Below are 15,955 nucleotides of genomic sequence, written 5' to 3' on the forward strand. Positions count from 1 at the left end.
GAATATTTAAGATTAGGAGACATGTCGTTAAAAATTAAACAACATCTGTTTTGAACTCCAGGCTTTAGAAAACCAGGAGTACAATCAACTTAATTAACTCAATTTATTTCAGTGAAGCTAGAATGAAATACTCGTTTAACAACTTGTTTAAAAGTTACAACACACTGATCATACAGTTCAATACAACTGGGTTTACTACATCAAGCTGATTCTTGCTGAGTTGCCCTTTAATCAATCAATATTTATGCTAAAACATGCACGTGGTTTTTGTGGGGGGGGGGGGGGGCGGTAGAAAGAAAGAGAATAGGAAGTACATGCATAGGGAAAAGCAAAACCATGATAGGTTATCCAATGTAATCGCTAATTGAGAACACAAACCAGACTCAATATCTAACCAACATGCAATCCATTTTGTGATAAAGAGCTCATAGTGCAACCAAGATCGTAAAGCCTTCTATAGGTCCATTCAATGTTCTCACATTCAAATTACTTTGTTATGGGCAGCAATGTTCCAACAGCAATATGTAAATTAAGTCATCACAGTATTACTACCAACAGGGTGCTAAAACTAGTTTTCCTTTCTTTGGTGTGGATCTGAATTTATCATCAGCATTCAAAATGGTAAACAGCTCTTGTGGTAATACATCAAAACTCAAACTCAATTAACTACTAACAGGTCATTTATATGCAGCATACAATTTTCGAGCTTAATTTCCCCACATCACTTCCACTGCACAATGATTTGTTCCAGCCAAAACTTTCACTTTTTCTCCCATCACTTATCTGACCCATTGAGCCTTCCATGGTTCTATTGAAGGTAGTGGTAGTTTTCTGCACATTATACAAGCCAATAGCCGCAATTCATTAAGACATAAATCCTTGGGACTTAATTGTGCAAACAGTTGTTCTTTGCATTAACCAGATTATGTTTAAAGTCTTAGACTGCCATTAAATCCAAAGAAATTACTGCCGTCCCAAGTTAGCTGGTTTTGTAAGCTTGTAGTGCCTACAATGCTGAAGCTATATCACAGTAATACAGCTATGCAATGTTGGAAGAAGTTACTTCAACCCTAAAGTATAAACAGTTGAATAAAAATTTTAAACACTAATCCTGCTCTTCCTTCTTCCTTTAATTTTCTTTGTCCCATTTTTAATATTTAATTTTATTTCTTCACAAATATTTTTTCCAAACCCTTTGCTTTGTTTCACCTTCCTTCTGTCTTCCAATATCCATTTTATAGATCAGAGCAACTGAAGACAAAAAAAGGTATTCACGGTTTCAAAGCTTATTTTTCAGACAATCTAAAAGCCAAACACTGAAGATTAACACATCAGGTCAAACACACGATCAACTTCTAAAAACATAGCACACAGGACAGGCTACACCACAGTGAGCATGCCCAGACGAGTATACTTGTTGCTAAGGGTTAACAGCGGGACATCTAAGAATTGTTGTAACTTCAGATAGGTACATTTCTATGACATAGTACTTTTATGCAAAACCTGTGTAAAAACTGGAACTTTTGAGGTCAAAGCTACCTGGCTCTATGGATGTTACTACTGAGTATGCCTCTAAATGGAGAGCAGTGAAACCGCAAAGAATTATAGCTGGGATCAAGAAAACTTAGTAGTGGCACCCAGCAGAAACACAATGCTAAAAAGATCCAGCTATAAGAACATAAGAACATAAGAAATTGGAGCAGGAGTAGGCCAATCGGCCCCTCGAGCCTGCTCCGCCATTCAATAAGATCATGGCTGATCTGATCCCAACCACAAATCTAAAGAACACAAGAAGTCGGAGCAGGACCCGGCCACATAGCCCCTGGGCCCTCTCCGCCACCCACAGGGCATTGACCGATCCGAACTCAGCTTCATGTCCAATTTCCTGCCCGCTCCCCATAACCCCTAATTCCCTTTACTTCTAGGAAACTGTCTATTTCTGTTTTAAATTTATCTAATGATGTAGCTTCCACAGCTTCCTGGGGCAGCAAATTCCACAGACCTACCACCCTCTGAGTGAAGAAGTTTCTCCTCATCTCAGTTTTGAAAGAGCAGCCCCTTATTCTAAGATTATGCCCCCTAGTTCTAGTTTCACCCATCTTTGGGAACATCCTTACTGCATCCACCCGATCAAGACCCTTCACAATCTTATATGTTTCAATAAGATCGCCTCTCATTCTTCTGAACTCCAATGAGTTGAGTCCCAATCTACTCAACCTCTCCTCATATGTCCGCCCCCTCATCCCCGGGATTAACCGAGTGAACCTTCTTTGTACTGCCTCGAGAGCAAGTATGTCTTTTCTTAAGTATGGAGACCAAAACTGTATGCAGTATTCCAGGTGCGGTCTCACCAATACCTTATATAACTGCAGCAATACCTCCTTGTTTTTATATTCTATCCCCCTAGCAATAAAAGCCAACATTCCGTTGGCTTTCTTGATCACCTGCTGCACCTGCATACCAACTTTTTGATTTTCTTGCACTAGGACCCCCAGATCCCTTTGTACTGCAGTACTTTCCAGTCTCTCGCCATTAAGAAAATAACTTGCTCTCTGATTTTTCCTGCCAAAGTGCATAACCTCACATTTTCCAATATTATATTGCATCTGCCAAATCTCCGCCCACTCACCCAGCCTGTCTATATCCCCTTGCAGGTTTTTTATGTCCTCCTCACTCTCTACTTTCCCTCCCATCTTTGTATCATCTGCAAATTTTGATATGTTGCACTCGGTCCCCTCCTCCAAATCGTTAATATAGATTGTAAAGAGTTGGGGACCCAGCACCGACCCCTGTGGAACACCACTGGTTACTGGTTGCCAGTTCGAAAATGAACCATTTATCCCAACTCTCTGCTTCCTGTTCGATAACCAATCCTCCACCCATGCCAGAATATTACCCCCAATCCCGTGATCTTGAGAAAATTCCATCACTATCCTTCCTACTGGGTTAAATATCAATTGGTGAATTAAAAAAACTAGACTAAGGGAGCAAGAGAGCTGATGTTAGAGATACTCGGAAGCAAACACTAATATTGGATGACTATACCCTCCCCGTACTTTTATCACAGGATAAAACTGTAATGTTTAAGCAAAAGGAAAAACATTTCAAATTTCCTATTCCCTTTTATGACATTTTGCAACTAATTTGGATGCAACTGTATTAGTGGCAAAGGGAGGCACACATTGCTTATGCTATCTACTATTCTCCGTTCTTTCCGCCACACCAACCCACACCCCCCCCTCCCCCCCAACAACACACTAAAAATAGCAGACCAGCTCATTCATATCAATCTTTCTACGCCCGCAAGAAAATATTTTTAAACAGTCTGTCACAAAGGTTTACAATTGTTTTACTCCAGGAACACTAAGAGGAAAACATTTCCCTTAAGTGGGTTTCACTGCGTATATGGTTGTGAAAAATAAATTGCCACAAGACAGCATGTGTCTCATCACCTACGAAACAGATTAATATCCTTATTCTTCCTCACCCTTGTGAAGTGTGCAATCAGCATCCTGATGTTTAAACTTTCATCTAGAGAATGAAGTACAACAGAGTGCATTGCATTTAACCAATGGGGTACATACATTTACCTGCGGTTTGGACATGTTGCACCTTCGTGAATATTGATGTGGGTGGGAAGCCTCACAGCGGTTCAACGGTTGCTTGGTACCATCAGACCTGCACCACGGAAGCAAAAGAGGAGGAGGTTATACACAATAATTTGATATTAAATTTCGAATATATTTGCAAGTAACAGTTTGAACAAGCATGTTCTGTAAATCAATGTTCAAGTGAAGTTTGGTCAGAATCATACGCCTGAACTATCCCATCGAAACAAAAGGCATTTTTGGATTTGATATACAAGCACAGTTTTCTGCTCCATTTTCAATGGGTCACATCCTATATTTATACAGCGCTGAATTACAGGCCCATTCAAGAATGCCAACCCTGGTTGGACGTATTCCTGGAGGTTTCATCACATCACCTCCCACCCAGTCAAACAGCCTTTTCCGCACCCCACCACCACCATCTTCAATATTTTTATAAATGAACAAAAGTGTTAAAGAAAATGGGAAATAAAACAATTTTTAAAGCCCCTATTATTTTTCTCCCAGGTTGCTCGCAGCAATGCCAAGGAGAAAATGAATCTTTAATTCCTGGAGACTCCAGAACAATCCTGGAGATTGGCAGCACTAGGCCCATTAGTCCAATTATATTTAAAATAATTGGAACTATTCAAAGAGGAAGTCTTTGAGGAGTAACAGTATGTGTTTTATGACGACCATGCATGGATTTTGAAGGGAAGATGCTGCTTGACAAAGCACCTCAACTTCTTTGAAGCTGTTACTAAGTAAACTTCCAAGTTCCACATGAAAAGAAAGACTTTAAATTTGAATTAAAAGTAAAAGCCATAGCAATCCAGGTTCGAGTACTGGTCTCGACAATAATTAGATTGCAAAAAAAGCAGCCAAAAGATGCTTTTACATTGGCACTTGTTTAGTTCTCATCACGGGAAAACAACATCCCAATGCCAGCTCCTGTGTTAACATGGCTGAAACCAGTTCTCGTAAGCCAGCTGCAGAAATGTAGACCCAACGTAGTGAAAATTTTACACTGATTGATGTCACGTTCTGTACACGAGTTACCCTCATTGGAAATTCGGATTGAAGTTGCTCTTGTCATTTCCCCTTTACTATTACCTTTGCAAAGCAATTGTGACATCACTAACCAATAATGCTGTCCCTTTGACAAGCTTAAAGTCTGCCTTCACTACAAGAATCTCAATATTCTCGAACGCCAGGGTCGCCTGTTTTGTTTTTGAAAAGATTTCACAACAACTGTATTAGACGATGTCTGTAACCCATTTTTATTCACTCCTACACGTATATAATATTTAGAAAGTGTGTAATGAGATTGAGGCAAATCCTCCAAGCATATAGAGGCTTAAGATAGCAGCATGAACTTTTTTGTACGTAAAAGTAAACAAACTGTTTTTCATGTGCCAAAGTATGAAACCAGTAAATGCATGGGAGAAATATTAAGCGACTGAATTAAATAAAGCTCGGATTGGCTGAAAATAGTGATTTTTAATCCAATCACACGAGGTTTTAACTGCAAGTCAGAAAAGTGAGGGTCAAATTGATATTTTCCACTGTCAAAAACAGAAACAGCATCCAAACAACAACAACTTGCATTTATATAGCACCTTTAACAAAGCAAAACGTCCCAAGACACTTCACAGGAGCGTGATCAAACAAAATTTGACACAAGCCACATAAAGAGATATTAGGACAGATGACAGGTAGTTTTAAGGAGCATCTTAAAGAAGGAGAGGTAGAGAGGCGGAGAGGTTTAGGGAGGGAATTCCAGAACTTAGGGCCCAGGCAGCTGAAGGCACGGCCACCAATGGTGGAGCGATGAAGATCAGGGATGCTCAAGAGGCAAAAACTGGAAGAGTGCAGAGATCGGAGAGTTGTAGGGCTGGAGGAGGTTACAGAGGTAGGGAGGGGCAAGGCCATAGAGGGATTTGAAAACAAGGATGAGAATTTTAAAATCAAGGCGCTCCCAGACCGGGAGCCAACGTAGGTCAGTGAGCAAAAGGGTGATGGGTGAACGGAACTTGGTGCAAGTTAAGATACAGGCAGAGTTTTGGATGAGCTCAAGTTTATGGAGGGTGGAAGATGGGAAACCGACCGAGAGAGCATTGGAATAGTCAAGTCTAGAGGTACCAAATGCATGGGTGAAAGTTTCAGCAGCAGATGAGCTGAGGCAGGGGCAGAGATGGGCGATGTTATGGGGGTGAAAGTAGGCAGTCTTGATGATAGAGCAAATATGCGGTTGGAAGCTCATCTCAGAGTGAAATAGGACATCATGGTTGCGAACGGTCTGGTTCAGCCTCAGACAGTGGCCAGGGAGTGGGATGGAGTCGGTGGCTAAGGAACAGAGTTTGTGGCGGGGAACTAAGACAATGGCTTCAGTCTTCCCAATATTTAGTTCGAGGAAATTTCTGCTCATCCAGTTGGACAAACAGCGTGACAAATCAGTCAGTGGAGGTGTTGAGGGAGGTGATGGTGGTGAGGCAGAGCTGGGTGTCGTCAGCGTACACGTGGAGCCTGACGTCGTGTTTTTGGATGATGTCGCAAGGGGCAGCATGTCGATGAGGAGGAGAGGTCCCAGGGTAGCTCCTCGGGGAACTCCGGAGGTAACGGTGCAGAAGCAGGAAGAGAAGCCATTGTGGAGGATTCTCTGGCTACGACTGGATAGATGGGAATGGAACCAGGTGAACGCAGTCCCACCCAGCTGGACGACGAAGGAGAGGCGTTGAAGGAGGATGGTGTGGTCAACAGTGTCAAAGGCTGCAGACAGGCTGAGAATGATGAGGGGGATAGATTACCACACTAACAGTCACATAGGACGTCATTTGTGACTTTGATATGGGCTGTTTCGGTACTTAGGCACAGATTTGGGAGGCGACAGCACGTTCAAGAACTTTGGAGAGGAAAGGGAGGTTGCAGATTGGGCGGTAGTTTGCAAGGACAGAGGGGTCAAGAGTAGTTTTTTTTTTGAGGAGGGGTGTGGCGATGGCAGATTTGAGGGGGGGGGGGGCGGGGAAGACAGTACCTGAGGAGAGGGAACCGTTAACAATATCAGCTAACAAGGGGGCCAGGAAGGGAAGTTGGGTGGTCAGCAGTTTGGTGGGAACAGAACAAGATGACTCTCGACAGACCAGGTAGGCAAATTTTCCTGAAACAAGTTACTACAAAATTAGATAAATCCATTTCAAAAATGAGCACAGCCAGCTTTTCACAACTTTTTTCCTGCCTCGACCATTATCGACATCATCCGTGCTATTGTGGAAAGTCAGTTTAAGTTTTAGAATGCAAGGTACAAACCATACAGTTTAAAATACTAGCCCAAAAGGGAATCCCTGAACTCAGACTTACTTTGATGGAATGCTCGTGGTTAAGTTGGAAGATGACAAGTAGATTTTTTTTTGCTTCAAATCCACGAGAACTGAGTGGCACTGTGTGTTAGCATGCTGCCCTTGCACCGAGTTTGGCTTGAACCCTATACAGATTAGTGATGCATTAAGTTCCTTTGCTGGTACAGGGGTCTTGAGTAATCTTAAACCACTTCCTTGTGGGTGCCCCACCAGACTGCCCACAAACGAGCACCACTGGCCCACTAACATGGCTAGGAAGTGGAAAATGCACCAGTGCAGCACAGTAAGTTCTTCCAAGGGAGCAAAATTAAGATGTGCCGTTCAGGCAGAGGAGAGAGAGTGTTTTGCTTTGCATGTGGCTATGCTGTATCCAAAATGATACTGGACATACAAATTGCAAAGAAAATTGTTCCAATTTCCAAACATTGACATCCCTCAACTTGTGTACAAAACAAATGATGTGCCAACCTGGTGAAGCTACAACTCAGGACTACATGCATACTAAACAGCGGAAGCAACATGCTATAGACAGAGCTAAGTGATTCCACAACCAACGGATCAGATCAAAGCTCTGCAGTCCTGCCACATCCAGTCGTGAATGGTGGTGGACAATTAAACAACTAACGGGAGGAGGAGGCTCTGCAAACATCCCCATCCTCAACGATAGGGGAGTCCAGCACGTGAGTGCAAAAGACAAGGCTGAAGCGATTGCAACCATCTTCAGCCAGAAGTGCCGAGTAGATGATTCATCTCGGCCTCCTTCCGATATCCCCACCATCACAGAAGCCAGTCTTCAGCCAATTCGATTCACTCCACGTGATATCAACGGCTGAGCGCACTGGATACAGCAAAGGCTATGGGCCCCGACAACATCCCGGCTGCAGTGCTGAAGACTTGTGCTCCAGAACTAGCTGCGCCTCTAGCCAAGCTGTTCCAGTATAGCAACAACACTGGCATCTACCAGACAATGTGGAAAATTGTCCAGGTATGTCCTGTCCACAAAAAGCAGGACAAATCCAATCCGGCCAATTACCGCCCCATCAGTCTACTCTCAATCAGGAGCAAAGTGATGGAAGGTGTCATTGACAGTGCTATCAAGCGGCACTTACTCACCAGTAACCTGCTCACCGATGCTCAGTTTGGGTTCCGCCAGGACCACTCGGCTCCAGACCTCATTACAGCCTTGGTCCAAACATGGACAAAAGAGCTGAATTCCAGAGGTGAGGTGAGAGTGACTGCCCTTGACATCAAGGCAGCATTTGACCGAGTGTGGCACCAAGGAGCCCTAGTAAAATTGAAGTCAATGGGAATCAGGGGGGAAAACTCTCCAGTGGCTGGAGTCATACCTAGCACAAAGGAAGATGGTAGTGGTTGTTGGAGGCCAATCATCTCAGCCCCAGGACATTGCTGCAGGAGTTCCTCAGGGCAGTGTCCTAGGCCCAATCATCTTCAGCTGCTTCATCAATGACCTTCCCTCCATCATAAGGTCAGAAATGAGGATGTTCGCTGATGATTGCACAGTGTTCAGTTCCATTCATAATCCCTCGGATAATGACGCAGTCTGTGCCCGCATCCAGCAAGACCTGGACAACATCCAGGCTTGGGCTCATAAGTGGCCAGTAGCATTCGCACCGGACAAGTGCCAGGCAATGACCATCTCCAACAAGAGAGAGTCTAACCACCTCCCCTTGACATTCAACGGCATTACCATCGCCGAATCCCCCATCAACATCCTGGGGGTCACCATTGACCAGAAACTTAACTGGACCAGCCATATAAATACTGTGGCTACAAGAGCAGGTCAGAGGCTGGGTATTCTGCGGCGAGTGACTCACCTCCAGACTCCCCAAAGCCTTTCCACCATCTACAAGGCACAAGTCAGGAGTGTGATGGAATACTCTCCACTTGCTTGGATGAGTGCAGCTCCAACAACACAAGAAGCTCGACATCATCCAGGACAAAGCAGCCTGCTTGATTGGCACCCCATCCACCACCCTAAACATTCACTCCCTTCACCACCGGCGCACTGTGGCTGCAGTGTGTACTATCCACAGGATGCACTGCAGCAACTCGCCAAGGCTTCTTTGACAGCACCTCCCAAACCCACGACCTCTACCACCTAGAAGGACAAGGGCAGCAGGCACATGGGAACACCACCACCTGCACGTTCCCCTCCAAGTCAAGCACCATCCCAACTTGAAAATATATCGCCGTTCCTTCATCGTCGCTGGGTCAAAATCCTGGAACTCCCTTCCTAACAGCACTGTGGGAGAACCTTCACCACACGGACTGCAGCGGTTCAAGAAGACAGCTCACCACCACCTTCTCAAGGGCAATTAAGGATGGGCAATAAATGCCGGCCTCGCCAGCGACGCCCACATCCCATGAACGAATGAAAAAGGTGCACAACAGCGCAATGTTTCTTTTAATTTAAAACCTTGCCTGAAGGAGTGGCATTCCTTATAGAAAGAAATGAAAAATGTTTAAAGTGAAATCAACTCACACTAAGTGCATCTGGCATGCAATTGCAAAGGGCATTGGGGAAGTCCTGATAAGCAGCTGAACTGCCAGCCTTGTCAGATCAATGCAGAGATTCCCCCCACTCCCAGGAAAGTAGGGGGAGGGGGTGGGTGAGGGAGATGGGCAGAGGGTGGGGGAGGGGCCAGCACTTCAGAAAAAGGTCATAATTACATCCAATAATGGCAACCACTCTTACCTTGCCTCTTCCCAGTCGAACCTCAAATGCACTAACCTACGGTTGCCTCCTTCCACCCACCCCCCGCACCCCTCCAACCGGAGGCATAGGCCATTGGTTCTAGTTAGTTTGCTCAGTGTTACCATTTCCATGTTGTGCCCATCTCCTTTGTTTACCTCACTAGCAGATTGACAGCTCCCACTGTAGCTCCAACAGCTGAGCCCAAGCAGCTCACTCTGCCAGTGGGTAAAAGCCCTCTCTTGATTTCTAATATATTATAATAAATACAAGTCACTGGAAAAAAACAGCTTTAAATTCAAGCTAAATATAACTATAAACAATGGGGTACTCATATTATATAATACATTCATGAGAATCATAATAGGGGGGTTGGAGGTGGGGAATAAAAGAAAGAGTGAACACTACTGGTGTTAATAGTTATATTACAAGTTCAATACATTAAAAGAAATGTTAATTAAATAACAACACATTGTCCCAAGAGACCTTGACCCAGCTCCATCTATCCTCTATTTGGGCTTCGAACCCAGCTCCAGGTTCTATATTCCTGCTGGTGCTGCTTGTTGTCCCTGTATTCCATTCCCCGGCTTATACCGTGGGCTACCCACGAGCAATGCCATGGGAAATCCACGAGTTATCATTCTACCTGAACCTACAATGTCGCCAGCTTCTCTCCGACCTTGCTTAAACACCCTAACCATCTTTTCCTCCCCATTTCTGCCACTCCCTCTCTCAGAAATATGAGAGAGAGAAAAAAAAAGAAAGAAAAAGAGAAAAAAATGGAGGAGGGAAATTCAACACATCAGGCATGCACTCTAACTCCAGCCTTGAATCTGCTCCTCTCTTCCTCTAATTACCACAGCCATCTGCTGCTGCAGCCAGACTTGAGAAAACACACTTTATGGGGAGCATTTCTGACCTTTTATTTTGTACAAGCGAAGAGAATATCCCACTCCCAATAGTGTTTGCTCATCATGTAGCAGCAGGAACTCCTGGCAATCATTGACAACGAAAAGGTTACAATGTCAGGCAGCCATTTGCCAAAACAGACTTTGCATTCAGAAACACATTGATCACATTTGTACAAAATTGTACCAAATATGTAATTTTTGCTCATTATCTAAGATGTACATTATTCAAAAATGATAAATGGAAAACGTCAAAATTTGAGCCTATTTTTTATCCAAGTAAACATGCAACAAATAAAAACTGACCATATTATTCTCAGACTGTGCTATCATCATACAGAAGATTATGAAGTAGTGATAAATTGTTTTTACATGTGTTAAAAAAAATTGATACAGATCAAGTATTTAAAGCTCATTAATACACAGCTGGAGAACTGAAGTGGCTCCATCTGGTGTATACAATAAATGCTGTTTAAGGTTTAAACCTTCAGTCAAGAAATATTCAGCCTTTGAAACATGTTCAAAATTATTAAATATGAAAGCAATAAGAAACTGTTTTATATAGTGCCTGTAAAACGAACAGGTTGACATAATATGCACAAAAATCTTTTCAATATAGCCTCCTTCCACCTCCCCAACCCCATCACCAGTGGGCAATGCAAGGGGGGGAAAGCTGTAGAAGAAATAGGATTTGAATTTTAAATGAGGATGTTCCCTTCCATACACTTGGAGAATTTTAGTTTTCCACATAGCTGGAAACCGCAAAACCAAATCAGCAAGCAGTTCAACATTAGGCATAGTCTCCCACCCCTAGCAGTTATCCCAGTGTGTCAAAATCCAGAATGTCACAAGAATAAGTACGTGAAAAATACTTTTCAACTTGCATGTCAGATCACGGGAAATATGCAATGGGAATTTAAATATGCCTCTACTGCCAAATTCTGAAAACCAGAAGGCCTGCTGGATGACACTATTTACTTGGAGAATTGCATTTTCAACAGCTGCATATGCTAAACAAAAGATTATAGCTGACATTTCAATACCATAACTACTTTGATGCATACAATATTGTCAATACAGATTATAATGACTGGTCTGAAATTTGTTTTATTGTCAGTTTCTAAATCTGCAATTTCGAAGAGGATCCAAAGGGTTTGCACTAAAAATAACTGGTATTATGCAGATTGCAATCTTATGCACAGGTTGTTATGCAGCAGCATGGAATCCAATAATGTCAACACAATTGTGCAAATAACCAAATTAACCTGAACATTAGCTATTCTGTATAGCATTATGGACCTGAAGGGTCCATCATTTTATTGAAAATGGCATCTCGCCAAGAGCCACAACATTTGAATGAACTCTAATTTAAAATTCTCATCCTCATGTCCAAATCCCTCCATGGTCTCAACCCTCCCTATCTCTCTCAGCTCACCCCTCCAAGCACTCTGCATTCCTGCAGCTCTAGCCTCTGAGGCATCCCCCACATGCTTCACCCCACCATTGGTGGCTGTGCCTTCCGCTGTCTAGCCCCTAAGCTCTGGAATTCCCTCCCTAAAGCCCTCTCCTTCTTTAATAGCCTTCTTAAAAGCCATCTCTGACCAAGCTTCTAGCCCTCCTTAATAACTCCTTTGGCTCGGTGTCAATTTTTGTCCATTTACACTACCATGAAGCACCTTGGGACATTTTCCTACATTAAAGGCGCATAATAAATGCAAGTTGTTGTTAATGAACTGTTCAGGTCAAACAGCAGTACTTTATCTTCACTCCCTGGGTCTTGTATTCACATGCAACAAAAATCAGCTACCACAAGGTTTCCTTACAGCCATCATTAGGAGTAATAAAAGATAAAAACTCCAAAATCAAAATTAAACTGGGATATCTAAGATAAAAATAGGTGTGTATTTATTCAAATCTATAAAAGTCAGAATTCATAGAAATATAAACCACTGAAGCTTCCTACTTATGGCTCCTACCATCTGGATTCCATGCACCACAGGTCCAGCCACCTGTTATTCTCCATATAATTGGCCTAATACATTTATTTCACTCTGTCATATATAATGTACCACTTCGTCAAGCTAGCTGTGGAAGAGCCAAAAAGATGAAGGTTTTGTGGTGGTAGCATTGGAAATCCAAAAGAAAATCACAATCAGAGGCTCTACAAGTCATTCACGAACTATATAACTCATGGACTATGTAATTCATACAATTATAAAGAAGTATTGTTTCAACTACTTCATACCAGAGTTTGGAACAAAATTTCCACTTCATAAAGTTTACCAATCAACTTATTCATGTTGCTGACTGCAAATCAGACTTTTATACAATTAAGAACTTGGGCAGTTTTAAATGACGAGTCTTGCACATGAAATGAGTCAGGGTAGCCTAAGAATTTAATACATATTATTCAAACAACTGCACCCAGGTTCTTTACACCTCATTAAACATAGCAGATCTGAGAGACTTTGAATGTACATATGCTGAGAATACAGCAATCTGGTAAAAAAATTCTTTAGCACTATACCAAGCAAACTAATGGAATTATGTGACAGCATTTTTTCTAAAATTACAACAACACTAGGGAGCAAATGCTGTTAAAGTTAAGAATGCAAATTGAGAACCTAATGTGCGGGAGAAGGAGAGGCCAACCCACCCCAATCTGTCCTTCAAGAGTAAAAGGGCCACCTTCTGTCTTTTGAAAGATACATGGCGTCTTATCTATTCACAGGCTCACTGATGTTTGTGGGCAATATTGCCACAGAGCGCTGATGCATTTGTCTAATTAATCACTAAAATTCATTGTGTGAAGCACTTTGAGGTGTTTGTAATTGTACAGTGCCTTTTCACATCCAAATGATGATTTAAGTTACAGGATGTCCTGCATGCGTCTTGAAGCGGCTCCGTTGATCTGAATAGCAGATTCAACGTGCAATGTGGGTGCCTATTCAAACTAGGAATAGTCATGACTGTCTGGGTATTGCTATATACTCAGTCAAGAGTCATCTTTCAAGAATCAAACAGCTCTGGGTCAAAACCTCAGCTTGATCCAAAGGGCCAGTCCTCTGATTATTGGTGCCCATTCTAGCAGAATTTCAGAGTGTTTCACAGCCAATTAATAACTTATGTGCAGTCATTTATGTAGAAAAGCAAATTGGCTACGCCTACAGTCTACACCTCCAGAGTGGATACCTGAAATGGTGGGTCCCTCCCCATTCCTCCATCAACATGAAGCAGCAATAAACATCCTTTTTTTTTAATTAAAGAAAAGGTAAGAGGTTGTGGTGATGTCTCTAGAAAACAATGGACAGTTTGTTGTTCAGGAAGTATTTCCCTTCAAGCTTTGTTTGCTACAAGATACTTCTCACTAAAATCCACAACTAGTGTGCCTGGGCATGGCAGCCACTCTAAATTTCAGAAGAACACTCAGGAAAATATTCCCAATGTGAATTTGCTCCCATAGAGTTTTGTACCACCATCAAGAAACCTAGAATATGGTCACCTCATCCATACTATCTATAAACTGCAGAATATGAAGATACTGAAATGTGAACCTATTTTAAGTGCCGCCAAACTAAATGAACTCAAAAGTTTAGGTATTTGCAACACCAATTTACTACAGCAAGTTTTATTTCCCCATTTAAAAAAAGGTCTTTCTGGCAAGCATTAAATCCAACTGATAGCGTAAACAAAAAGGCCTGTTCCATGACCTCGGCTGAGATCATCCTGTAACAAGCAACTATGAAGCACAAGAGCAGTCTATGCTTACCAACCCTTCACAATTTCTCATACGGGGAACCACCTCTCCTATATTCAGTGACTGCCTACATAGGCTGGCTCAGATCTGGGATATACCCTTTCAGTAAAGATTGTGACAAGAAATGCCCAGGTACAAGTTCAAGCTCTTAAGTATCCATTTTACACCATGTACACCTTTTCAAATCTCTCATAGTATTAAGCTCAGCTGGTGCCTCTGTGCACTAGACGCACAAAGGAATGAATAAAGCTCTTGAGCAGCCAAGCACAGCATCATGAATTGGGACGTCGGCTCAATTCCCCGATATGCTTGAAGGTCCCAACCTCAGGTGCACTTGTGTGGAGAACTGAGCAAAAACTAGACAGACATTCTCCCCCCACCCCCACTCCCAACACACAAAAAAGCACACCAATGAGCATGCGACATTAAGCCTTCTCGCAGCCAACTCAAGACCATCGTTGCAGGGAACCTGGAAACAGCAATAGCTAAATTTAGAAGGGGTGGAGTCAGTGGGGGGGCGCGCGGAGGAGGGGGGGGCGGCGGGGGTGGAAGGTGAAGCAGATAGTGATTTCTTACTTCCAAAAAGGGCCTTGATCTATTATCTCAGTGCTATTATAGTCTGAATACACAACAAAACAAAATTTCTCCAATTATTCTAAACTTGATTTTTTTTTCCAAAGCCCTACTAGTGGATTTTTGCAAGCCACTTGCCTCAATAGAAGACAGCATGTTAAAGTCCAAGTTTCAAAAGATATCAGTCATTTGCAGCCAACACATCCATTAGGCAGAAGGATCAAATGTGTATCTTTTCATTTTTAAGATCAACAGTTAACTGTGTCTGCAAAACAGATATAGCATGTATAAAGCTGGCTTTTAAAAGTAGTTCAATACAGAGCTGCTAGATTAGACTTTAGTACCTGCAATATTAGTGTTTCAACTAAGAAATATCTTACAGTATAACCAGTGCCAGCTTTTGAAGTAGAGAAGCACACAGAGCGTTAATTAGCTGTGCAACAACAATGCGTCAGTGCAAAAATGATAGCTACTGATCACATTAGAGCTTGCTTCAGTGCACTATTTTACCATAGGCAATTGGGCTGGCCTATTCTGCAGACTGATGCAGCACTGACTCCTTCAAATAGATCAACAGTATTCTGCAGTCACAGCAACAAAACACAGGAGGCATTAATGCTTTGTAGTCATTTTTTTTTAAATGTAAAAAGGACAGACTTTCTGTATTGATGATCTTGCACACAAGCATCCCTGCATGGTGCCTCTCAGGCCCATTACTGCAGTTCATTTTCTTATTCACCAATAATGTTAATAATAAAAATACCAAACTGCAACCTCACATTTTCCAATAAGCATAATTAAATATTCTGTCCCCCCCCCCCCCATAACAGAATGGTAACTACGAGGACACCCATGGGTCACTAATGTTAAGATAGCACTGTCCACAAGTTAAATTACTAAAACCACATAAAAAGACCACTTTCAATACCGCCTTACTCACTGAATCATTTATGAGACACATTTGGCCTGAGCACTTCAGAATAATAATAGCGCTTACATGGTTATGCAAATATAAATAAATAGACAGTAAACACCTCAATCCCCATGCAGTTATACTGTAC

At 42.4% G+C, this 15,955-nt stretch overlaps 1 protein-coding gene across 6 annotated transcripts in view; it reads right to left on the reverse strand.

The window, feature by feature from the left end:
* csk (C-terminal Src kinase) overlaps positions 1-15,955 on the reverse strand; it is a 117,074-nt gene that overhangs the window by 45,276 nt on the left and 55,843 nt on the right. For 5 of the 6 annotated variants that reach the window (XM_067973557.1, XM_067973560.1, XM_067973558.1 and 2 more), the window contains one exon: positions 3,585-3,678. In XM_067973557.1, coding sequence (XP_067829658.1) covers positions 3,585-3,605 — 21 coding nt within the window. In that variant the 5' untranslated portion in view covers positions 3,606-3,678. The remainder of the gene's footprint in view (positions 1-3,584; positions 3,679-15,955) is intronic. The other variant, XM_067973556.1, reaches the window with a different exon arrangement.

The sequence above is a fragment of the Heptranchias perlo genome, chromosome 38, assembly GCF_035084215.1.
Source record: "Heptranchias perlo isolate sHepPer1 chromosome 38, sHepPer1.hap1, whole genome shotgun sequence".
In the NCBI taxonomy this organism is placed as follows: Eukaryota; Metazoa; Chordata; class Chondrichthyes; order Hexanchiformes; family Hexanchidae; genus Heptranchias; species Heptranchias perlo.